At 44.8% G+C, this 26,362-nt stretch overlaps 1 protein-coding gene across 1 annotated transcript in view; it reads right to left on the reverse strand.

Annotated features, from left to right (window-relative positions):
• astn1 (astrotactin 1) overlaps positions 1 to 26,362 on the reverse strand; it is a 3,287,998-nt gene that overhangs the window by 2,041,501 nt on the left and 1,220,135 nt on the right. Inside the window, exon 9 of the mRNA XM_085982255.1 lies at positions 21,261 to 21,411. Within this exon, the coding sequence (XP_085838381.1) occupies positions 21,261 to 21,411 (151 nt within the window). The remainder of the gene's footprint in view (positions 1 to 21,260; positions 21,412 to 26,362) is intronic.

Raw genomic sequence — 26,362 nt, forward strand, 5'->3', positions numbered from 1 at the left:
CTATAATTATGGGGGATTTTAACTATCATATTAATTGGACAAATCAAATTGGGCAGGGCTGCCTTGAGGATGAGTTCATTGAGTGTATTAGGGATGGGTTTCTTGAGCAGTATGTAACTGAACCGATCAGGGGACAAGCAACCTTAGATCTGGTCCTGTGTAACGAGACAGGATTAATTAAAAATGTCCTAGTAAAGGATCCCCTTGGAATGAGTGACCATAACATGGTTGAATTCCATATTCAATTAGAGGGTGAGAAGGTTGGATCTCAAACAAGCGTGCTAAGCTTGAATAAAGGAGACTATGAAGGCATGAGAGCGGAATTGAGTAGAGTGGATTGGGAAAATAGATTAAAGGGTAAGACGATACATGATCAGTGGTGTACATTTAAGGAGTTATTTTACAACTTCCAAAAAATATATATTCCACTGAGAAGAAAAGGGTGTAAAAGAAAAGACAGCCATCCGTGGCTAAGTAAAGAAATTAAGGATAGTATTCGACTAAAAACAAGGGCATATAAGGTAGCCAAATCTAGTGGGAGGATAGAGGATTGGGAAAACTTTAAAAGACAGCAAAAAATAACCAAAAGATTGATTAAGAAAGGGAAGATAGATTATGAAAGTAAATGAGCAAAAAATATAAAAACAGATAGTAAGAGTTTTTATCGTTATATAAAAAGAAAAAGGGTGGCTAAAGTAAATGTTGGTCCCTTAGAGGATGAGACCGGGAAATTAATGGTGGGAAATATGGAGATGGCAAAAACACTGAATGAATATTTTATATCAGTCTTTACATTAGAAGACACTAAGAATATCCCAACACTGGACAAACAGGGGGCTAAAGGGGGGGAGGAGCTAAACACGATCAAAATCACTAAGGAAGTGGTACTCGGTAAAATAATGGGACTCAAGGCGGATAAATCACCTGGACCTGATGGCTTAAATCCTAGGGTCTTGAGGGAAGTGGCGGTAGGGATTGTGGATGCATTGGTAATAATTTTCCAAAACTCCCTGGACTCGGCAAAGGTCCCGGCAGACTGGAAAACTGCTAATGTAACACCCTTATTTAAAAAGGGCAGTAGACAGAAGGCTGGAAACTAACATCTGTGGTAGGTAAAATTTTGGAGTCCATTATTAAGGAGACAGTAACAGGACATTTGGATAATCATAATTTAATAGGACAAAGTCAGCATGGTTTTATGAAGGGGAAGTCATGTTTGACAAATTTGCTGGAGTTCTTTGAGGAAGTAACATATAGGGTGGATAAAGGGGAACCAGTGGACGTAGTGTATTTAGACTTCCAAAAGGCATTTGACAAGGTGCCACACAAAAGATTATTGCTTAAGATAAAAAATCACGGGATTGGGGGTAATATTCTGGCATGGATAGAGGATTGGCTATCTAACAGAAGGCAGAGAGTTGGGATAAATGGTTCGTTATCAGACTGGCAATCAGTAACTAGTGGTGTTCCGCAGGGGTCAGTGCTGGGTCCCCAACTCTTTACAATCTATATTAACGATTTGGAGGAGGGGACCGAGTGTAACATATCAAAGTTTGCAGATGATACTAAGATGGGAGGGAAAGTAGTGAGTGAGGAGGACATAAAAAACCTGCAAGGGGACATCGACAGGCTAATAAGTGGGCAGAGATTTGGCAGATGGAATACAATACTGGAAAGTGTGAGGTTATGCACTTTGGCAGGAAAAATCGTAGAGCAAGTTATTATCTTAATGGCAAGAAACTGGAAAGTACTGAAGTACAAAGGGATCTGGGGGTCCTGGTGCACGAAACTCAAAAGGTTAGTATGCAGGTGCAGCAAGTGATTAAGAAGGCCAATGGAATGTTGGCTTTCATTGCTAGGGGGACAGAATATAAAAATAGGGAGGTATTGCTTCAGTTGTACAAGGTATTGGTGAGACCGCACCTGGAATACTGCGTACAGTTTTGGTGTCCATACTTAAGAAAGGACATACTTGCTCTCGAGTCAGTACAAAGAAGGTTCACTCGGTTAATCCTGGGGATGAGGGGATGGACATATGAGGAGAGGTTGAGTAGATTGGGACTCTACTCATTGGAGTTCAGAAGAATGAGAGGCGATCTTATTGAAACATATAAGATTGTGAAGGGGTTGGATCGGGTGGATGCGGGGAGGATGTTCCCGATGATGGGTGAAACTAGAACGAGGGGGCATAGTCTGAGAATAAGGGGCTGCTCTTTCAAAACTGAGATGAGGAGGAACTACTTCACTCAGAGGGTGGTAGGTCCATGGAATATGCTGCCCCAAAAAGCTGTAGAAGCTACATCATTACATAAATTTAAAACAGAAATAGACAGTTTCCTAGAAGTAAAGGGAATTAAGGGTTATGGGGAGCGGGCAGGAATTTGGACATGAATCTAGGTTCGGATCGGTCATGGCCCTGTGGGTAGCGGAGCGGGCCCAGGGGCCGTGTAGCCTGATCCTGCTCCTATTTCGTGTGTCTAATTCTGTTAGATTCAGGAGATGGTTCTGTGATAGTAGATTGGCGGTTAGGATCAGATCAGCCATGATCTTATTGAATGGCGGAGCAGGCTCGAGGGGCCGATTGGCCTACTCCTGCTCCTCTTTCTTATGTATGTTCTTATGCTGGAGGTGCCGTCTTTTGGATGAGACATTAAACTGAGGCTCTGTCTCAGGCGGGTGTTAAAGATACCACAGCACTTTTCAAAGGGGAGTTCACCAGCCTGGCCAACATTTATCTCTCAACTAACACCTAAAATAGATTATCTGGTCATTTATCTTGCTGCTATTTGTGGGAGCTTGCTGTGCCCAAATAGTCTGCTATTTGAGCTAATGGGATGGGATAAGGCTGGAGTGGAGCATACATGCCAGCATGGACTGGTTGGGCCAAATGGCCTGTTTCTGTGCTGTGTCTCCTATGTAAGTCTATGTTAGTTCATTCTTTTTAAAATCAGGATTGTACTAGTACTGGAGGCTGGAATACCCAGTGAGATGGGACATACCAGCCTCCAGGTGGGGTTGGGGGGTGGGTTGCTGAGGTCCAGGCTAAGAAAGGTAACCTAGACTACCAAAGAAAGTGGCTTTAAAAACAAAACCTGACCAGTCCCCTTACCCATGGATCTGAGGGGGCCAAATGAATATTGCTTGACTCTAGGCAACCCTCCCCCCACCCCATGCCACTAAGTTGTGGGTAAGCAACAGGTTTTGCAGCTGCAGGAGCAAGTGGCCATCAGAGATGCACACGCAGTGGCGCATAACAGCTGTCCTAACTCTGCAAATAGTTGTCATACCCTGAACTCTCACACATCTGGTGGGGTCAGTGGTGCCAGGTGCCAGTGGTGGCAATACCGCGTAACAGTTGATTTCACTGCCCGAGGAATTTCAGAGCCTGTCTGATGAGAGATACACAGACACACAGCAGGAGATCTGTGGAACTGCTCACAGTGAGACAGATGATTTGCTGTCTTGTAACAACAGGAGTGTTTAGGCCATGTAGGGGAAACATCAGGGCCACTGATTTACAATGACTGAATAGAGCAATTTTCATTTTCAATGCTAACCTCCCTGCTCACACCCATCTGCCCAGCCTTATCCTGTCCTGTGCTTCCTTAATCTATGCTTAGCGTCCACTCAGCCCGACACCTGTGTGTGGCACACTATTATTTTTGAATCCTCCCCACTGTGCCCGCCCCACATCCCGAGCCGCAGGTTGTTTGAACCGAATGCAGAGTATAAACGAACGCCTTCTGCTGCTATGTCTGCTTGCTGATCTGGAGTGGTTAATCAGCACTTGTGTTCTGACGGCATTGACTGTGCTTAGAGTATGGCAAGGTCCAACTGTCTCAGCACCTCGCCACCAGTGCCTGAGCCTCCGGTTTACCAGGCCTACTGTACCTTTTCACCGTTGGGCATGGCCTTGCTGCCTCCTGCTTGCTGAACTCAGCCTGCTTACCTTCCTGTGCCACCTCCAGGCTTGTGCTTTGATCATCGCTAGTTAACCAAGTCTAAAAGCACTTACTCCACTTCCAGAACTAAAGTACTTGTTTGCCATGACCTTTTTTAAAATTCCACAGGCCTATTGCCCCTGCCAATTTTCCTACAGGTCTGTTCCTTAATGAAATGTGCTCTGCAAATGGATGTCAGCCTACACAAAATGGAGTCAGTAATTGAACCGAATGCTGTGAAGTGGTTGTAAAGCAAACTAATTCAAACTTAATTCTAAGGCCACTCAAGTTATAAAGGTTTCTAAGCCAATTAAACCATAAAGGCTTCTAAGCTAAAAGCCATAAAGGCTTGTGTAGATACACAGTATATTCCTTGTTAAATGTTAGAAAGCAATTTGGAATAATTCAGCCAGGAGTAACTCCTAGGGGGCATGTTATGCCTTATCTGGTCTTGTATGGGGGGCCTGTGTGCTAGGAGAGGTACACACCCAGGGAGACCTTAGTGGGACATAAAGATATCATATTCCCTCACATTTGTGTGAGATATCTTAAGTAGCAAAATATGGATAGGTAAAAGTGGGTTGTACAACAGAGACCCACAGTCTAGTGAGCTCAGGATGTTCAGTCTTCACAAACTCAAAGGTATCTTAGGAACCTCTATGTTTTTGAAGCGATTGACAGCAAAAGGGGTGAACCTGTCTCATAAGCGTGTCACTCAGATTGGCCAGTTGAGTGCAAGAAACTTCTCTTTGAAATTAAGGTATCAAAAGTCGGCGGTTGACATGCCTCCAAGCAGTATCTCTCTTCATCTTTCTCAGATTCTCTTCATTAGATATAGTTTATCTTCGTTAGTTAGAAGAAGATTGCTTTTATGTTCTCTAGTCCACTTCTGTAGCAGATGTAGAAAGGAGTCTTTAAAAGTACAAGGTAACTTCAGGACAGAGAGTTATAGGTGATAGAATTCAAACTGTACAGCTACACTAGCTAAATGATAAGTGTGTCAATTAACTGTACAGGTGTCTGAGATCGGGAAAGGCGAGAGCGAAGCCTGCTAGCAGATTCTGTCATTGGTGCGAGGGTGGACCCAGCTGGAACCAAGGATTCACGGGGAACAGTTGAGCCCCTTTGGCGGCGGGGTTATCTACTCCAAGAGCCAACTCCTGCATCCCAGAGAAGGAAGGAGATCGACTTAACCACGTTGCTCAGAACGAGATTGTATAAGCTCTGGAATCATTGCTAATCAACAGCATAGACACTTTAATCTATCCAGTAGACTGTTAATTTGTCAGCTAGCTGGAGATTTAACCCTAATTTAACCTCACCAATTTGTAGTAGTCTCAGACACTGATCTCAGCAATAACTTAATACTCAGCATCATGTTAATGCTGAATTAGTAATACACTGAATTGTCTTTTTATCCTCTGTTACTCATTTTGAAGTAACTGTCCATTAATTGTTTATTATTCAAACTGCTAAATGATCTTGATTGCATCTATTTATATCTATTAATTGATTAATGTATAACTTTAAGTTGTGATTTTGTAGTCAATAGCAGGGCGTGACTTACTGTCTGACTTCTTTCTTGATTTGACAAGAAAGGTTTCACTCACTCAGTGGCTTGTCGGTATCCGAATTGAGGGTAAGTAAGGTGAACATAATTCAATCCAAACTGGGTGGTGCAGATGGTTTGGCGCATTATTCACTCTTGGGCTTAAACTGGGCAGTAAAATCCCCAGACAGTTCTTTAGTGAGGGGTTAAGCAAAGGGTTGGGCATTTCTCCATGTTTGAATCCCTCCTATCAGGCTTCTGCCCCTGCCACAGTACTGAAACACAGTACTGCTTATCAAAGTCACAATTGATGTCCTATGTGACTGTGACAAAGGTAAAGTATCGCTCCTCATCCTTCTCAAGCCACCCGCAGCCTTTGACACAGTTGACCGCAACATCCTCTTCCAACGTCTCTCCTCCATCATCCAGCTAGGTGGGACTGCACTCACCTGGTTCCATGCTTATCTATACAGTCGTAGCCAGAGAATCACCTGCAATGGCTTTTCTTCCCGCTCCCACACCATTACCTCTGGTGTTCCCCCAAGGATCTACCCTTGGCCCCCTGCTGTTTCTCATCTACATGTTGCCCCTCTGCGACATCATCCAAAAACACGTCAGTTTCCACAGGTACGCTGGCGACACCCAGCTCTACCTCACCACCACCTCTCTCAACCCCTCCACTATCTCTAAATTGTCAGACTGCTTGTCCAACATCCAGTACTGGATAAGCAGAAATTTCCTCAGCTAAATATTGGGAAGACTGAAGCCTATGGCCGCGATTTTATTAATGGAGGCGGGTTGAGTGCGGGTTAGCTGGTTTCCGGCTTCCAGTCCCACCCACAGCTGCTTCCGCTCCAGAGACGTGATTTTGCCTTGATTGACCTTGTTAAGCCCACCCCGCGGGCTTGCCGGCCAATTAACAGGAAGTGGGTTAGATGACATCATTTGATGATGTGTCATCTGCCGGTTTCCTTAAAGGGACCACGCACAATTTTATTTTGACTGTTGATTTCTCAGTGTTTGACAGCAATTGAGGTGTTGAAAACACTGACAATCACTGCTCAAAGGTGACCTCTTGCACCCAGGCTCTCCAATGACTCCCTCCATAGGCTGGAATAGAAGGCAGCTGCAGGTGAGGTGACAGAAGCGATCTGTCACTGGTGAGAGAGGTTCTCCCAATGAAGTGACACTGGACATGGATTTAAAAACTTGTAAGCTAAAAAAATCTGTAAATGTATTAAAAATGCAGTACCCAACATTTTCTTTCCTCTGAGACTCACCATGTGCAATATTGGATCCTTCACACCACTTCTGCAGCTGTCATCAATCCAGAAACATTACAGCAGATACACAACCCGTCAGACTTACCTGGCGTGGTGTCCAAACATCGGGAAACCCAAACCAGAAGCGGCAAAATCCAAAAATAGGCCGACAATTACTGGCAAGTACCTGTTAATAGGCAGGTAATTGCCTTTAATCCGATTCCCGCTGCTAGGTGTCGGGTCCATTCGCAAATCGGGGACCCGACAGTTGGGAAAGCTGTTTGGAGGCGGGTTGACGGCGGGATCGAAACCCGTCGTCAATCAAAACGAATTTAACCTATGACCCGCCTCCAAACCCGCCCTCTTAGTGCTGGCAAAATCGCAGTCATTGTCCTCGGTCCCTGCCACAAACACCATTCCCTAGCCACCACCTCCATCGCTCTTCCTGGTAACTGTCTGAGGCTGAACCAGACTGTTTGCAACTTTGGTGTCATATTTGATCCAGAGATGAGCTTCCAACCACATATGCGTGCAATCACAAAGACTGCCTATTTCCACCCCCACAACATCTTCGACTCCGCCCTTCCTTCAGCTTATCTGCTGCTGAAACCCTCATCCATGCCTTTGTTACCTTTAGGCTTGGCTATTCCAACGCACTCCTGGCTGGCCTCCCACCTTCCACCCCTCCATAAACTTACGCTCATCCAAAGCTGTGCTGCCCGTATCCTAACTCGCACTAAGTCCCGTTCACCCATCACCCCTGTGCTTGCTGACCTACAATGGCTCCTGGTTAAGCAATACCTCAATTTTAAAATTCTCACCCTCGTTTTCAAATTCCTCCATATCTCTGTAACCCCCTCCAGCCCTACAACCCTCCTCCAATCCTGGCCTCTTGCGCATCCCCAATTTTGATCGCTCCACCATTGGCGGCCGTGCCTCCAGCTGCCTGGGCCCTAAGCTCTGGAATTCCCTCCCTAAACCTCTCTATCTCCTTTAAGAGGCTCCTTAAAATCTACCTTTTTGGCCAATCTTTTGGTCATCTGCACTAATATCCCCTTATGTGGCTCAGTGTCAAATTTTGTTTGATGACACTCTTGTGAAGTGCCTTGGGAAATTTTACTACAGTAAAGGCGCCATATAAATGCAAGTTGCAGTTGTTTGTCTGGTTCCTTGACATATTTGTCGGATACAGAAATCCAGTGTTCTTACAATGCTTACACACCTTTCAAACCTTAAAAACCAAATATCCCACTCCCACAGACTACATCTAACCTCCCATAATGAATGTCATACTGGATCCACTTTCTTCTAAAGGCCGTCTTACTGGGGACAGAGCCTTCAGCTTAATATAAGCCACAATCCACAGGACAATATTATGCTGCCAAATTCCGAAATCCCACCCCACTTTCTGAGGAACGCCAGGATTCCCACCCTAGTGCTGCTCAATCCCAAGACCAGTCCCCCAGAGCTACCAAAGCCCTGGACCATCTCTTTAGTGCAGCTCATGTCCACGACTCCCACCCCCTCAGTATTGTTAAAATACCAGGTACCTGTGTTTAACTTGCTCCATCTTACAGCTTAATCTGTACCCTCAGCTTTAAAAAGAATGTGGAACAAAAACTAAATGTAGAGATGAAAGAATTTTTAAAAAAAATATTAAGGCCACTCAATCATGAATCTAAAAATAATCACGGCCTATGATTTACAGTTCTTACAGAAAATGAGCAGGTGCAGAATTAAATCCTTAAAACACTGATAAGGATCCCAGAATACCGCATAACTAAAGTAGAATTTTACTTATTCAGTAAAGGACATAGCTGCCAGACTGGGTCTGCAACAGGTGGTGAGGGAACCAACAAGAGGGAAAAACCTACTTGATCTCGTCCTCACCAATCTACCTGTTGCAGATGCATCTGTCCATGACAGCATTGGTGGAAGTGACCACCGCACAGTCCTTGTGGAGACGAAGTCCCATCTTCATGTTGAGGATACCCTCCACCGTGTTGTGTGGCACTACCACCGTGCTAAATGGGACAGATTTCGAACAGATCTGGCAACTCAAAACTGGGCATCCATGAGGCGCTATGGGCCATCAGCAGCAGCAGAATTGTATTCAACCACAATCTGTAACCTCATGGCCCGGCATATCCCTCACTCTACCATTACCATCAAGCCGGGAGATCAACCCTGGTTTAACGAAGAGTGCAGGAGAGCATGCCGGGAACAGCACCAGGCATACTGAAAAATGAGGTGTCAACCTGGTGAGGCTGCAACACAGGACTACTTGCATGCCAAACAACGGAAGCAACATGCGATAGACAGAGCTAAGCGATCTCACAACCATCGGATCAAATCAAAGCTCTGCAGTCCTGCCACATCCAGTCGTGAGTGGTGGTGGACAATTAAACAGTTAACAGGAGGAGGAGACTCCAAAAATATCCCCATCCTCAATGATGGTGGAGCCCAGCACGTGAGTGCAAAAGACAAGGCTGAAGCATTTGCAACTATCTTCAGCCAGAAGTGCCGAGTGGATGATCCATCTCGGCCTCCTCCTGAGGTCCCCAGCATCACAGATGCCAGTCTTCAGCCCATTCAATTCACTCCACGTGATGTCAAGAAATGGCTGAAGACACTGGATACTGCAAAGACTATGGGCCCTGTCAACATTCCGGCAATAGTACTGAAGACTTGTGCTCCAGAACTAGCTGCACCCCTAGCCAAGCTGTTCCAGTACAGCTACAACACTGGCATCTACCCGGCAATGTGGAAAATTGCCCAAGTATGTCCTGTCTACAAAAAGCAGGACAAATCCGACCCGGCCAATTACCGTCCCATCAGTCTACTCTCAATCATCAGCAAAGTGATGGAAGGTGTCATCGACAGTGCTATCAAGCGGCACTTACTCAGCAATAACCTGCTAACTGACGCCCAGTTTGGGTTCCGCCAGGGCCACTCAGCTCCTGACCTCAATACAGCCTTGGTCCAAACATGGACAAAAGAGCTGAACTCAAGCGGTGAGGTGAGAGTGACTGCACTTGACATCAAGGCAGCATTTGATCGAGTGTGGCATCAAGGAGCCCTAGCAAAACTGAAGTCAATGGGAATCAAGGGGAAAACTCTCCATTGGTTGGAATCATACCTAGCACAAAGGAAGTTGGCTGTGGTTGTTGGAGGTCATTCATCTCAATCACATGACATCACTGCAGGAGTTCCTCAGGGCAGTGTCCTAGGCCCAACCATCTTCAGCTGTTTCATCAATGACCTTCCCTCCATCATAAGGTCAGAAGTGGGGATGTTCGCTGATGATTGCACAGTGTTCAGCACCATTCGTGTAACGGCTTCAGCGGCACTTCTCTCTGCTCGCCGCCTGAGGGCGGTTTTTGAGGCTTCGGTGCGCTGCTGCCGTGCCTTTGGGCCCCTCTCCTCACCTGTTTCTCGAGTAATTGATCTCATCAGAGTAATTAGGCTAGTTAATAAAGTTGTTCAGTTTTGTCCTTGTTTTGTCTCTGTGCCTCTGGCCTCACCTGTGTGTTGTTAAAGTATTTGTCTCCTGTCTCATTTGAATAATGATGTCACGTGACCACTCTGGCCTGTATTTAAGCTTCCTGTTTCCTGTCCTCTTTGCTCAGTCCTGGGTTTGCCTGCCTGCAGGTAGCAGCTCTCTCGAGTCTCTATGTTTTCGAGTCTCAAATGAATCTCCTTTCGAGTGTTACCATGTCTCTGTGTTTTCGAGTATCAAGTGAAGCATCTTTCGAGTTCTACCCGGTCTCGAGTCCTTGGATAGGTTTCCTGCGCTTGGGTCCACTACCGAAGCCCTAGCAAAACGGCCCCGTGAATACATGGCCCCGTGACAATTCGAGACTCGTCAGATACTGACGCAGTCCGTGTCCATATGCAGCAAGTCCTGGACAACATTCAGACTTGGGCTGACAAGTGGCAAGTAACATTCGCACCACACAAGTGCCAGGCAATGACCATCTCCAACAAGCGAGACTCTAACCATCTCCCCTTGACATTCAATGGCATTACCATCGCTGAATCCCCCACTATCAACACCCTGGGGGTTACCATTGATCAGAAACTGAACTGGACCAGCCATATAAATACTGTGGCTACAAGAGCAGACCAGAGGCTGGGAATTCTGCAGTGAGTGTCTCACCTCCTGACTCCCCAAAACCTTTCCACCATCTAAAAGGCACAAGTCAGGAGTGTGATGGAATACTCTCCACTTGCCTGGATGAGTGCAGCTCCAACAACACTCAAGAAGCTCGACACCATTCAGGATAAAGCAGCCCGCTTGATTGGCACTCCATCCACCACCTTCAACATTCACTCCCTCCACCACCGGCACACTGTGGCTGCAGTGTGTACCATCTACAAGATGCACTGCAGCAACTCGCCAAAGCTCCTTCAACAGCACCTTCCAAACCCACGACCTCTACCACTTAGAAGGACAAGGGCAGCAGACGCATGGGAACATCACCACCTACAAGTTCCCCTCCAAGCCACACACCATCCTGACTTGGACTTGTATCGCCGTTCCTTCACTGTCGCTGGGCCAAAATCCTGGAACTCCCTTCCTAACAGCATTGTGGGTGTACCTACACCATATGGATTCCAGCGGTTCAAGAAGGCGGCTCACCACCATCTTCTCAAGGGCAATTAGGGATGGGCACTAAATGCAGGCCTAGCCAGCGACGCCCACATCCCATCAATGAATAATAAAAAAAAAAAATTGTAAATTAGTGGCTTTAATAACACATTTTTGCGTTACATGGCATAACGCCCCTATTGATGCAAACCAGAAAATCCTCGAACTCACCACAGGAAGTCTGCCATACATACTTTGAGAGTTAATAAAACTGGAGTGTGGCACTTTAAGTTAAAGGTATCGGGCCGTATTTTGTGACCCCCCATGGGTGTGTACGAGGTGCGCACCCGCCCGTAGGGGCCGCGCAAGTTCTGGGTTTAGGCGTGTGAAGCGCACGCGCAAAAATGCGGCACTTGCGGTCTTGACAGATCCACTGCATCCGTGGGAGATGGGCCTCTGCGGGTGGAGAGTTGCGCTATTTGCACAACTGCCGCTCGCTGAATGCCTGTGAAACTCTTACGCCTGGCAAAAGCAGGCGTAAGGCCAGCTTTTACCAGCATAAGTGTTTTAAAAAATAGAAAAATAAAGTTTTATCACTCATTTATAAATTAAAAATACTCTTCAATAAAGTAAGTTTATTTTTAGCCCTGTAAAAAATGTTTTTCAAAAAATTACATTTTTGTTTAAAATATTTAATTAAATGGCATTTTAATTAATTTTAAATATATAATTTAAAAAAATATTTCATGTGTTGGTGTATTTTTTAAGTGATCCCCATTCATATTTTTGATATATCCATACGTACAGAACTGTCAAAAGTATGAATGGGGATTCCCTTCTTCCATAGGTTGGGCCGGGTCATGTGATCCCAGGAGCGCCTACGAACCGCTTGTGCCCCTGGGCTCTGCCCGCGCGGACCCGGAGAGGCCCAGGAGCGTAAGCCGCCATTCCTCCCGGGCCACCAGGTACTTTCGTAGACGTTTTGCAGGTCGGAGGCGTCCGCCCGCGGGAAGCCTCCGATCGCCAATGTTGGCTCGATCATAGTGTGTAGAGTCAAATTGTAATTTTAGTGCAAGTAAACGCTTGTGTTGTGCTGTCAGTTCTTAAGCACCAGCTGGCATGTTTGAACACCAACTGCCTGCATCCAAGAGAATTTTGTTCAGATCTTGAAAGGAACGCCAATAATAAGATTTGGTTATTTGACCAGGCGAATGAGAACCGTCTTAAGCAGCAAAGTACAACCTACAACTGACAAATTCAACTAGTACTCAAAGATGGCTGAGACAAATGAAATTACTGTGTGTTCCGGAGTGCCATGTGCCATTTAAACGGATAAGCACTCACACGGAGTCTCAGTTGTGTTTTGATAGAAGCTGCACTGCATTATTAACCAACAAGTGGAAATGCTTTTATAGATGACAGTGATCAAGCAGCCAAAATAGAGAAGCTTATCTGTTTATCAGTTCCCAATATCAAAAGAACCCAGCACAGGTACAAGGCCCAGGATGAACTGCAGATTGCAGCAATCTCAGATGATGATCAATGTTAGATCCGTGTGTTAATGGAGACACGGAATGCAGGAGTTGATTTAACAAGTGTTTACTGAACAAAGTCTGGAGGTGAACTAACAACACAAGACGCTACACAGGCTTATATACCCGAGTGGTCACTACTGGTACTACAGTATACAGGGGCTTCAAAAACATAGTTCCTCTTAAAGGTACATACACTACAATTCCTCCCCTTTTAGACAAATAGTACATAACATTTTAAGTAATCATTAAATAACATTTTTACAAGAACAATAATATACACATTTGCTGAAGTTAATCAATTACAAATTCAGTCTCTCTGGAAGCTTCCTGACTCGGTCCGGATAACGCCTCGGTGGTGTAGTAGGTTCTTTTGGCAAGGTCGATTCGGCTTCAATGCTAGTGTCGGGTTCATCTGGTTCCAGTATCACCGGATCGGAGGTAGATACTATGGGTATCTCTGCTTCATCACTAGGCGTATAGAGTTGTGGTGTAGGTTGTCCTTTTTCGGATGACTCTATGATCTGGTCAGCATGGCGCCTTATTATGCTTTCTCCAATGTCCACGGTATACATCAGCGGTCCTAGTCGTGTGCAAATAGTTCCAGGCTGCCATTTCTCGGTACGGTAGTCCCGGGCCAAAACTGGTTGACCTATCTGGAAGGTTCTAGTTGGCCTTTCATTCATGCTTTGAAATTGCCGGTTCTCTACGCCCCTTCTGACGTTTGGCTTGACCAAATCCAGCCGGCATCTTAGGCTTCTATTGAAAAACATCATGGCGGGGGTTTGGTTTGTAACCACATGTGTTGCATTCCTGTACGCAAACAAGAAGTTATCTACCTTATGTTGTAGATTTATGTCTTCATTACCCATGGCCTTTATGGCCTTCTTGAAGGTCTGGACAAACGTTTCAGCCAATCCATTGGTGGCGGGATGGTATGGGGCGGACGTGTAGTGCTTAACCCCATTGTTTTTTAAGAACTTCCTGAATTCTTCGGATACAAATTGCGGTCCATTATCAGAACAGATCTGTTCAGGCAGCCCATTCCTGGTGAATATGGTCCTTAATACTGTGATGGTTTTTTCCGTGGTGGTGGAGGACATCTTTATTACCTCCAGCCACTTGGAGTGTGCATCCACCGCGATTAAGAACATTGAGTCCATAAATGGACCAGCAAAGTCGATATGTACCCTTTGCCATGGAGATGAGGGCCACTCCCATGGATGTAGAGGGTCTTGTGGTGGGGCGTTTTGGACCTTCTGGCATCCTAGACAGCTCTTGGTCATTTCTTCGACGTCTCCATCGATACCTGGCCACCACACAAACGCTCTGGCTAAGTTCTTCATTTTCACTCCACCCAGATGCCCCTCGTGAAGCTCCTTTAGCACTCTATCCTTGAGTTTGGGCGGAATCACCACTCTGGATCCACACATCAAGGTTCCTCGGCACACTGACAGCTGTTCTCTTCTTTGCGAGAATGCTGGCAACAGTGGTTCGCCATGAGCTAGCCATCCCTTCACCGTTAAATCGTAGACTCGTGAGAGAGTCGGGTCATTTCGCGTTTCCTTTTCAATGGTAGAATTTGTCACCGGTAGACATTCCACTATGATCGAGTGGAATATCTCCACTGGGTCCACTGTAGGCGCCTCTTCCACCATTGGCAACGGTAGGCACGATAACCCGTCAGCATTCCCATGCTGTTTTGTTCCTTTGAACGCTATGTCATATTGGTGTGCCCCTAGGAAAAGGGATCACCTCTGTAGCCTTTGCGCTGTCATAATGGGAACGCCCTTTTTAGGGTTGAATATGGAGACGAGGGGTTGATGGTCAGTCAAAAAGGTAAACTTTTGTCCGTGTAAGTAATGGTTGAATTTCTTCACCCTCCACACGAGGCTGAGTGCCTCCCTGTCGATCTGGGCATAGTTACGCTCAGCTGAGATAATACCGCTCCCACGCCGTAAGGGGATGCATCGCACGCCAGTCTGATTGGCAGTGATGGGTTGTAATGAGCCAACACTTCCCTGGACGTGATCAAGACTTTGCATTTATGGAAGGCACGTTTACAGTCTTCGCTCCATTTCCAAACTACTCCCGTTTGTAGCAGTGCGTTAAGCGGGTGCAGAACCGTCGATAAGTTTGGTAAAAATTTATGATAGTAATTTACTAATCCCAGGAACGACCTTAATTGTGAGACATTTTCAGGCGCTGGGTCCTTTACGACCGCTTCAATTTTTTCAGGTGACTTATGCAACCCTTCTTCGTTACTGACATGGCCACAATATGATACTTGTTTCTGGAAAAATTCGCATTTGGGCGATTTGCTCGTAGGCCCCGTTCTCTCAGCCTCGTGAGCACCTGCTCCAAGTTGGCAAGGTGTTCGTTGTCGTTTTCTCCTGTTACAAGGATGTCGTCTAGGTAGCATTGAGTCCCCGGAATCCCTTGCAGGACTTGCTCCATAGCTCTTTGCCAGATAGCCGGAGCTGATGCCACTCTGAAAGCCAGTCGATTGTACTGGTACAGGCCTTTGTGTGTGTTTATCGTGAGATACTTTTTAGAGGCCTCCTCAACCTCCATCTGTAGATATGCCTGTGCTAAGTCAATTTTGGTGAAACGTTTCCCTCCGGATAGTGAGGCGAAAATATCTTCTATCCTCAGAAGAGGATACTGTACCGTGTGAAGAACTGGGTTTACAGTCACCTTGAAGTCCCCACAGATGCGAACATTTCTCTGTTCTTCAGATTTATCATCATTCAACGTTTTCTTCATGACCGGGACGATGGGTGTTGCCCACTCGCTCCAATCTACCTTGGATAACACGCCTGCTTTTTCCAAATTCTCCAGCTCTGCCTCGACGGCTGGACGAATTGCGTATGGCACCGGCCTTGCCTTAAAAAACTTGGGAATTGCCGCATCTTCCACTTTTATTGAGGCGGTGGTGCCTTTCAGGGTTCCTAGTTCCTGTTGAAACACTTCTTTGGCGTTAGCCAAGATTTCTTTTAATCGTCCAGGTATGACGTCATCATCGTTTTTTTTCTTACTGGTCACCGTCAGTGCCTGAATGGAGTGCCAGTCTAAACGTATCTTTCTGATCCATTCACGTCCCAACAACGGTGGACAACCATCTTGCAGAACGTATAAATACAACTTCTGTATTTCCTTGCCGTTGTATACAACAGGCACCCTTTTTTTCCCTCTAGGGTATACTTTCTGCCCCATATATGTCTTCAAGACAATGGATGTGTCTTTCAAAGGTATATGCGGAAATAGCCGCTCGTAATCCCGTCGACTCATGACGGTCAGAGCTGATCCTGTATCTAGCTCCATTTTGACTGGGGACCCTGCTATCATGAGGGTAACCCAAATGGTCTGGTAATCTTCTTTGGCAATTACATTATTTAATTTGAGACAGCTTAGTCTCTTGTTTCCGGAGTCGCTATCGCTCTTCTGGTCTTCGGAGCTACTGTCTGTCATCATTTGTACCTTTCTGTACTTTTCCTTATTGACCTTTTTACTGTCAGCGGATTTCTTTCCAGATCTGCATACACGTGCAATGTGTCCCATCTTTCCGCATTGCCTGCATGCTTTGTCCTTGAACCAGCAGTCCTTCCAGTCATGGGTGGATCTGCCGCAGCGATAACATCTCTCGAAACCCCGTGTCAGTTCATGGGTGCCAAAGTCCTGTGGCTTTTGCTGTATCTCTGCAGCTCCTCTTGCTGCTGCTTCATATGATACAGCCACACTGAAAGCCTTGTCCAGTGTCAAATCTTTCTCAGAAAGTAGTCTTTTCTGTGTTCCTTCGCTTAGGAGACCGCAGACGAATTTGTCTCGTAGAGAATCTGCCAGTCCTGCCCCGAATTGGCAGTGCTTTGACAGCTTTCGCAATTCGGTGAGGTAATCAGCGTTACTTTCATTCTTGTGCTGATTCCTCCTGAAGAATTTGAATCGTCCCGCTATCAGCAGCGCTGTTGGGTTTAAGTGCTCCTGTAAGGTATCAACAATCTCCTTAAAATTCTTGTCCATCGGTTTGGCTGGAGTGATCAAGTTTCGTAACAGCCCGTATGTCCTTGCGCCCATCAGATTTAGAAGTACCGATGCCTTTTTATCATCCGCTACTTCATTCGCCTTGCAATATACCTCCACTCTTTCCACATATGTGGTCCAATCTTCTATATCACTATCGAAAGCAGTAATATTGCCAGTCTTCGGCATCTTGAAAATCTAAAATGGCGCTTCCCGCGCTTTTCTTTCTTCCCCGCCGAGTTAAGATGGCGCCTCCCGCGCTTTCCCGCCGCTGCCGCTGCTGCCAACGCTGTTCTCCGCGGTTCCCGTTGCGACCTGCAGCTTTTCGCTGTATTTCTATTTTTTTTTATATATCGCTTCAATAGTTTCTCCGTTACTTGGAGAACCGTTCCCGTCGTGGAGCGGACCCTCTGGGACTTTCCCCTCCCTCTGCTCGGTCCGAACGCCGACCTGCTTTGCAGCACCGGCCGCGCCCTGAGTGCTCCACCCTCTCTCTCTCTTTGCTTCTGCTTCCCGACTCGCTGCCCGGCCCCGTTGCAGAGCCACCCGATCGAGCTCTAGCCCGCCGCAGCCCAGGAAGGATCAGTGCACTACCTGCCACCAGCCCGTTTAGCTGGGGAAACCACAGACTGGAGACCAAGCCTGGCCCTCGTTTTCGAGTTTCTTCGAGTTATTTTTTTTTTTCTTGCTTCTGGCTTCGACCTTCGTCTGAGGAATCGATCCCCTTGAGGTGCTGCCGAATTGCAGGTAAGTTCGTTTCTAACTCGTCGCCACTGTTAGATCCGTGTATTAATGGAGACACAGAATGCAGGAGTTGATTTAACAAGTGTTTACTGAACAAAGTCTGGAGGTGAACTAACAACACAAGACTCTACACAGGCTTATATACCTGAGTGGTCACTACTGGTACTACAGTATACAGGGGCTTCAAAAACATAGTTCCTCTTAAAGGTACATACACTACAATCGAGAATTGGTGAAAGGTAATCAAACACTGGTTCCAGTTCCATTCTCATGGTAAATCACAAAGAGTCACATTAAAATGCAGCAACCCAATGAGCTGAATCAAAATTAGGCACAAGGAAGATATGCATCTCTTTGATATTATTTCCTGTAAAGCTGCAACCTGGATGGTATCGGTGCGTAGATTCTCATAGCCCGATGTTGGGGAACCAGCTGCTCCCCCCTTCCCAACTCAACTGCCTTTGTTGACCAAGTGTCTTGTTACCCGAGCGGAAAGCACCAAACACTGTACCTATCCAGAAGAAGTGTCCAACAATCAGAGCCCAATAACTGCAGATCTGTACTCTGGCTGCCAATAATCACAATGACTGATATTTCTCACCTTGAGAAGCACAAATTGCTCCCCAAAACAAGAGCCTACAGCATGGAATCATTTTCAATTACAGACACGGCGATGCAAAAAAGTAGGTAGTTCATGAAGGTGAGAAATGACAGCTGTTATCAGTCTCCATTAGAAACCTGATCAATGGTACACTGCTAGAGCGATACAAGACCACAATAACTGCCTGATAAAATGCACAAGATCATTTGGAAATATGAATTCCAGACTTGTTGCTTTATATCTTTGTGTTGACCACAGTTACGTTCAAAATACTGTAATCCATGGGTAACATGTTCATAACACTAATTCTGAAGCAATATCCTGCCACTATCAAATAAAAAGCACCTATCAATTTAAATTTAGTTGTCGGTCCCAGTATATAGTATGCAGCTACAATTCTATAGAAACTTAGAAACATAGAAAAATAGGAGCAGGAGTAGGCCATTTGGCCCTTCGAGCCTGCTCCGCCATTCAATATGATCATGGCTGACCCTCTATCTCAATACCATATTCCCGCTCTCCCCCCATACCCTTTGATGCCTTTTGTGTCTAGAAATCTATCTATCTCCTGCTTAAATATATTCAGTGACTTGGCCTCCACAGCCTTGTGTGGTAGAGAATTCCACAGGTTCACCACCCTCTGAGTGAAGACATTTCTCCTCATCTCAGTCCTAAATGTCCTACCCCGTATCCTGAGACTGTGACCCCTCGTTCTAGACCACCCCCCCTCCCCCCCAGCCAGGGAAAACATCTTCCCTGCATCCAGTCTGTCTAGCCCTGTCAGAATTTTATACGTTTCAATGAGATCCCCTCTCATTCTTCTAAACTCTCGTGAATACAGGCCTAGTTGACCCAATCTCTCCTCATACGACATAGATCACCAAGTGAAGTGAATACAGAATACGTAAAATTTCTTATAGATGGAGATAGTAAATATAGCGATCAAGAAGAGAAGTAGAAGGATAAGCTTTTGTTGCAGTGGATGAATATAGAATGATTTATTGAAGACACATGTCTTAAAGATAGACTTCAGTCAGAGCAAACTGGTTGCATCATATGGTCTTTTCTCATTCCTGTTCTTGATGTGCCCTGAATAAGTGCCCCCAAAGTTAATAGGTTTTAATATGATTTGCTCATCATTCTGCCTTTGCTGACTCATCATAGCTTTGAATTTTGTTACTTTTGAGGTAATATTCTCTCTGAAGAAACTATGATAAAACATTAAGCCAGCTGGAATCTTTCCCACATTAACAGCCTAGAAAAAACTGACATAGACAAGATGCCTTCAATCCACTGTGGTTACTCTGCAAGTTTGACTGCTCTTTAACATTACGAGGCACAAAAAGTCATAACATGCATAAGTTGCATAATACCATGGACTTCAAAATTGGAAAGTGATCTTGCTCCCCCTGCCAAACTGAGTGGTTCTGAGCCATATAGAACATAAAGCTGGCAGGTTCCATTGTTGATTTGTGCTAAATTAGCTGATCTCACCCAGGGAGGCAATTGGTGCAGAAAAATTGCCTCATCACCCGCCGGGCTGGGGAGGAGGAATTTGTAGCCAGGGGTCCTGGTTCCAATCATTATACATGTAACTTCAGTAACCTTCTGTTATGAGGGCCCACTTCCACTGCCCAATAGGCAGCCAATTTTCCCCGCCAAGGCTTACGCATGAAGAATGATCACTTGGGTGGTAGTCCACCCGTGGAATGAGCTGCACTTTCAGGAGAGGATGGGAGAAATTAGGAGAAAATTGGAAGGGGGGGGGGATTATTCCTGAAGAGTACTGTTCCTAAATGATACAAGTTCAATGTTCTGTATGTCAACACCAGCAAATTCATGAAGAGTTTAGAATTATTCGCTTTAAGATACAGGCAATTTATCTCATCTTTTGGTCATCAACAAACAGTAGATCATGGGCTGTACATACCATTCCCTATGGGTGTGTATGTGCTGTGTACACACCCGTAGGGACATCGGAAATGCCGGTTTCAGGCATGTCAAGCGCATGCGCTGAAAACTGGCATTTCCGATCTGTCAAGAATGCTCCTGACAGATCGGACGCCTGCCCTGGAGAAGGGCCTCTGGGGGCGGATAGTTCCGCTTTCTGGAAACCCTTAGAAAACCCTTAGAAATCTTACGCCTGGTAAAAGCAGGCATAACGCTTGCTTTTACCAGCATAAAATTTGAAAAAAGTTTTTAAAAAATGTTTTCGCTCATTTATCATTTAAAAATACTTTGAAAAAAGGTAAGTTTATTTTTAGCCCCGTAAAAAAACTTTAATTATTTTTTCAAAAAATTACATTTTTGTTTAAAATATTTAATTTATTGTAATTTCAACTCATTTTAAAATGTGATTAAAAATATATATTTAATGTTTTGCTGTGTTTTTGGGGTGATCTGCATTCATATATTTGACAGGTCTATCTGTCAAGTGTATGAAGGGAGATTCCCTTCTCCTATTGGCTCCCCATGGCCTACATGATCCCAGGGACGCTTGCAAACCACATGCACTTCTGGGATGTGTGGGCCCTGCGCATTTCAAGTTGGAGAGGCCCAGGCGCAGGAGCCCTCAGGTAAGTCCGTAGATTTTTTCCAGATCTGAGGCTTCCGCACGCAGGAAGCCTCCGATCGGAAAATACGGCCCATTATTAATGATTGGTAAACAATATAGCCAATGCATGTGTGAAGACTAAAACAGAGGGTGCACGGGGTAACCTGTGACCTCATGTTTTTGGAACTGATCTCCCAAACCCAGCTAATTGATGGTTTGAGTTCCAGAACTACATGCACAGCAAGAAAAGTTTTAAATAATTTATCAGCCAAGGTATGAAAAATGTCTAGCCGAGAAGGATTACAGCAATGAAAAATATGAAAGAACAGATCCTATAACAGCAACTTGTGCATTAAGATACACCTTATAATCGTATTTAGCCATGCAAACTGCTTTATGCATTATAGAGATTCATGACAAACACCATCAAGCCTTTATAATTCACCCATGAATGGGCTCGACTTACCACACAGCCACTTGAATCGAGCATGCGATCAGAGATACAGCAGAAGTTTCTACTGCAGCCACCATTGTCCTTTGTGCAGTCTCTTACAGGACCGAAAGAGTCGAGGAGGACCTCAAGGCTATCGAAGGAAGCAGAGATCATTGCTTCTTCTCTGCAATACATAAATGAAAAAATAGAAGCTATGAAGAACACTGCACTGAATAACAATCGCCAATAAAGCAAAGGAGGATTTATCTCCAAAACAAAGTAACTGGCACCATTTTTATCTAAGTGTTATTTGTTTAAACTCAAAAAAGAATTCTCCCTCTATTTTCATGTTTTCAGTCAGTTACCTATTCAGACTAATAAAAAGGATACTGACTGAGTATTCGTTCAAAACCAAAATCACCGATATCTTAGTAAAAGCAAAACAATGCGGACACTTGAAATCTGAAATAAAAACAGAAAATGCTGGAACTACTCAGCAGGTCAGGCAGCATCTGTGGAGAGAGAAACAGAGTTAATGTTTCAGGTCGATGACCTTTCATGTGCTGCCTGACCTGCTGAGTAGTTCCACCATTTCCTGTTTTTATATCCCCTACATCTTATTCTGATTTGAGCAGACATTTTCACCCAAATCAGAGTTTCAGATGACAAATTTTCACCACAAATTTTGATGATTTAAGTCAAAAAAAATCCACCCACATTTAGATTAAATAAAGATTTGGCATGTATTAAGCCTTTAGGGATATGTTTCTTGTGCTGTGTTACATCGAAGACAAAGCTCAGAGTGTTAATTTGAAATTAAACTGTTCTCCAATGGCAATAATAATAATTATAATAATGAGGAATTTGAAGAATTTCTATGGATATCTTGCAATTGCGGAGAAGACGTGTACAAGATTTTGGCATTAACTAGGAATGATACTGTGATATCCGAGTGGTAAGGTCAGAGACTGAGAGAAGCGAGATATTAGGAACAAAACCCAACTGTTTATTACACGGTGTAGCAGAGAAACATCTCTTACAGGCTGCAAGCAAAGCACACAATTCTTACTGCACGATGGCAAGATGGAGGAAGAACCTCTGAGTCATACCCATAATGCAATGCCACATTACCGTATAAACTGGTGTACCAGGACATTGAATACATGACCCATTACCTTAAAAACTGGTGAATGGGAACCCTTAACATTTGGCTCCATCTGGTGGATAACTTAAGCATTACATCCCAGATTACTATAGATACATAATAAGTGAGGCTACTACTGAATCAAAAATAAGCTTTCATTTTTTAAATTTATTCATGGGGTGTGGGTGCCACTGGCATGGCCAGCATTTATTGCTGATCCCTAATTGCCCTTGAGATGGTGGTGGTGAGCCACCTTCTTCAACTACTGCAGTCCGTGTGGTGAAGGTACTCCCATAGCGCAGTTAGGGAGGGAGTTCCAGGATTTTGACCCAGCGACGATGAAGGATCGGCGATATATTTCCAAGTCAGGATAGTCTATAACTTGGAGGGGAAGTTGCAGGTGATGGTGTTCCCATGCACCTGCTGCCCTTGTCCTTCTAGGTGGTAGAGGTCATGGGTTTGGGAGGTGCTGCCGAAGAAGCCATGGCGAGCTACTGCAGTGCCTCTTGTACATGGTACACACTGCAGCCACGGTGCGCTGGTGGTGGAGGAAGTGAATGTTTAAGGTAGTGGATGAGGTGCCAATCAAGCGGGTTGCTTTGTCCTGGATGGTGTCGAACTTCTTGAGTGTTGTCGGAGCTGCACTCATCCAGGCAAATGGTGAGTATTCCATTACACTCCTGACTTATGCCTTGTAGATGGTGGAAAGGCTTTGGGGAGTAAATGGTGAGACACTCGCCACAGAACACCCAGCCTCTGACCTGATCTTGTTGCCACAGTATTTATATGGCTGGTCCAATGAAGTTTCTGGTCAATGGTGTTCCCCAGGATGTTGATGGTGGGGCATTCACCAATGGTAGTGCCGTTGAATGTCAAGGTGTGGTTGTTAGACTCTTTCTTGTTGGAGATAGTCATTGCCTGGCACTTGTGTGGCACGAATGTTACTTGCCACTTATCAGCCCAAACCTGAATGTCATCCAGGTCTTGCTGCATACAGGCATAGACTGTTTCATTATTTGAGGAATTGCGAATGGAACTGAACACTGTGCAATCATCAACGAACATCCCCACTTCTGATCTTATAGTGGAGGGAAGTTCATTGATGAAGCAGCTGAAGATAGTTGGGCCTAGAACACTGCCCTGAGGAACTCCTGCAGCGATGTCCTAGGGCTGAGATGATTGACCTCCAACAACCACAACCACCTTCTTTTGTGCTAGGTATGACTCCAGCCAGTGGAGAGTTTTCTCCCTCAAGCCCATTGACTTCAACTTTACTAGGGCTCCTTAATGCCACACTCAGTCAAATGCTACCTTGATGTCAAGGGCAGTCACTCTCTGAAGGGATAATTACAGTCCTAACCCTTTTGGGCTATCCCAGATCAGATGAACTGGCGTATTCCCCAGACGTTCACCTTCAACCTAAGTTAGAGATAGCCGAATTCCATAAGACGCTTAAATGGGTCTAAAGGTTCAGGCTATCTCTCCCTAAAGGAAAGGAACGACTAAAGATGTTACCGTCCTCCAGATAGTACTTTTAATAAGTTGAACTAGACTGTAGCCTTCCGGATATTATGAGGGTCCGGAATACCCCCCAGAATTCTGCAACTCCTTACAAAAGAGTGTACAGAAATGTGGGTTCGCGAGTCTATACAGAATTACTCTTTGAGACAATTCTAAAAATATATAGTTTTATTTAAGAGCTGACATTCAGTTAACATCTGTTGAATCAGTTGCAACATTAACAATTCAAAATACAATTAGCTTACATTTCTTATTTCTCAGAGATCCTTATTCTCAAATCTTTACTTCGTTACATTTCTTATTTCTTACTTATTTCTAAATCCAGAACATCCACCAAAATCAAATAATTTTGAATTCCCAAGACTCATAGTTAAAGACTTACAGAGATGCCTCTGAAGAGTTGAGAAACGCTTTGCTCGTTCAGCGAGTTCTGACTTTTCTGTTAAAAAGGTCTTATTTTTATACCCTTTTGGCAGTGGTTTCTTCTTTGAACTTCTCTGCTGATGTCAGCTAATTGTCTTTATTGATACCTCTGTCGAATGTTTTCTATTTTACTATCAATTCAACTATTGCATGCATAATTATTTCACTACCTTTAGGTGTTACAAAAACCATCATAAAAACAATGACAGCTATGGTTTCTGTTTGATGTCATTCCTACAAAATGCTTTCATTCAATTTTTAATATTGGCTTTACTGGTTTTTAGCAGACATTAGCAGACTCCATGGTGATCCAAGTTTAATACAAACAGAATGCAATTGCTTGGTGTCTCTATTGAAGTCATATTTTCAAAGCCTTCTTATTGATATTATATTTACAATATGTAAATCAAAACCACTTTAACTGTGTCTTTACTTGTTTTCTAGCTATCTCAATTGGTTGCATATTTAATCTTATGGTTCCTGTTTTCCAAGTTTAACATAAAACTATTTGACCAGCAGGTTTCTTTACTTGATGTCATGTTTCAAAGGCACATGCCTCTTTTAATGTTTGTATTTCTGTTTTACGTGTTAGCTCTTCACACTTTAAACTAGGTCTTCTCATTGTGTTCATTGCAAACCGTAGACCTTTCGGAAGCACCAATGGTTTGCTTCAATCTTTCATTGTTTTAGTATATTTAACTAATTCCCATTTCAAAGCTTGTTTACAACTTTATCAACTGATCTTTTCTCAGAAGCCTGTATTTCTGTTTATAGCCTGTGTCTCCAAGGATTTCCAGACTTTTAAACCCAGTATGTCTTTTATTAATAATATTAGAAATCTGTTCATGGTATCGTGTATTTCTCTGAATCATGGCTATTCCTTCACATCTCACCTCTACTCTGGAATTCAGCTCTTTTGTCCATGTTTAGACCAAAGCTGTAATGAGGACTGGAGCTGAGTGGTCCTGATGGAACCCAAACTGAGCATCGGTGAGAAGGTTGCTGGTAAGTAAGTGCCGCTTGATAACACTGTCGATGACACCTTCCATCACTTTGCTGATGGAGTGCTAATTGGCCGGATTCGATTTGTCCTGTTTTCTGTGGACAGGATATACCTGGGCAGTTTTCCACATTGTCGGGTAGATGTCAGTGTTATAGCCGTACTGGAACAGCTTGGCTAGAGGCACGGCTAGTTCTGGAGCACAAGTCTTCAGCACGACAGCTGGGATGTTGTCGGGGCCCATAGCCTTTCCTGTATCCAGTGCACTCAGCTGTTCCTTGATATCACGTGGAGTGAATCGAATTGGCTGAAGACTGGCTTCTGTGATGGTGGCGACCTCAGGAGGAGGCTGATATGGATCATCCACTCGGCACTTCTAGCTGAAAATGCTTGCAAATGCTTCAGCCTTGTCTTTTGCACTCGCTTGCTGGGCTCAGCCATCATTGAGGATGGGGATATTCATGGAGCCTCCTCCTCCTGTTAGTTGCAGAGCTTTGATCTGATCCGTTGATTGTAGGATCGCTTAGCTCTGTCTATAGTATGCTACTTCTGCTGTTTAGCATGCATGTAGTCCTGTGTTGCAGCTTCCCAGGTTGGCACCTCATTTTTAGGTACGCCTGGTGCTGCCCCTGGCATGCTCTTCTGCACTTCTCATTGAACCAGGGTTGATCCCCTGGCTTGATGGTAATGATAGAGTGAGGGATATGCCAAGCCATGAGGTTACAGATTGTGGTGGAATACTGTTCTGCTGCTGTTAATGTCCCACAGCGCCTCATGGGTGCCCAATCTTCAGCTGCTAGATCTGTTCTGAATCTATCCCAGTTAGCACGATGGTAGTGCCACACAACACGATGGAGTGTGTTCTCAGTGTGAAGATGGGACTTCGTCTCCACAATGACTGTGCGGTGGTCACTGCTACCAATGCTGTCATGGACAGATGCATCTGCGGCAGGTAGATTGGTGAGGACGAGGCTAAGTATGTTTTTCCCTCCTATTGGTTCTCCCACCACCTGTCGCAGGCCCAGGTCCTTCAGGACTCGGCCAGTA

This window comes from Somniosus microcephalus, chromosome 3 (assembly GCF_052327205.1).
Source record: "Somniosus microcephalus isolate GS21.2 chromosome 3, FLI_Smic_1.0, whole genome shotgun sequence".
NCBI lineage: Eukaryota > Metazoa > Chordata > Chondrichthyes > Squaliformes > Somniosidae > Somniosus > Somniosus microcephalus.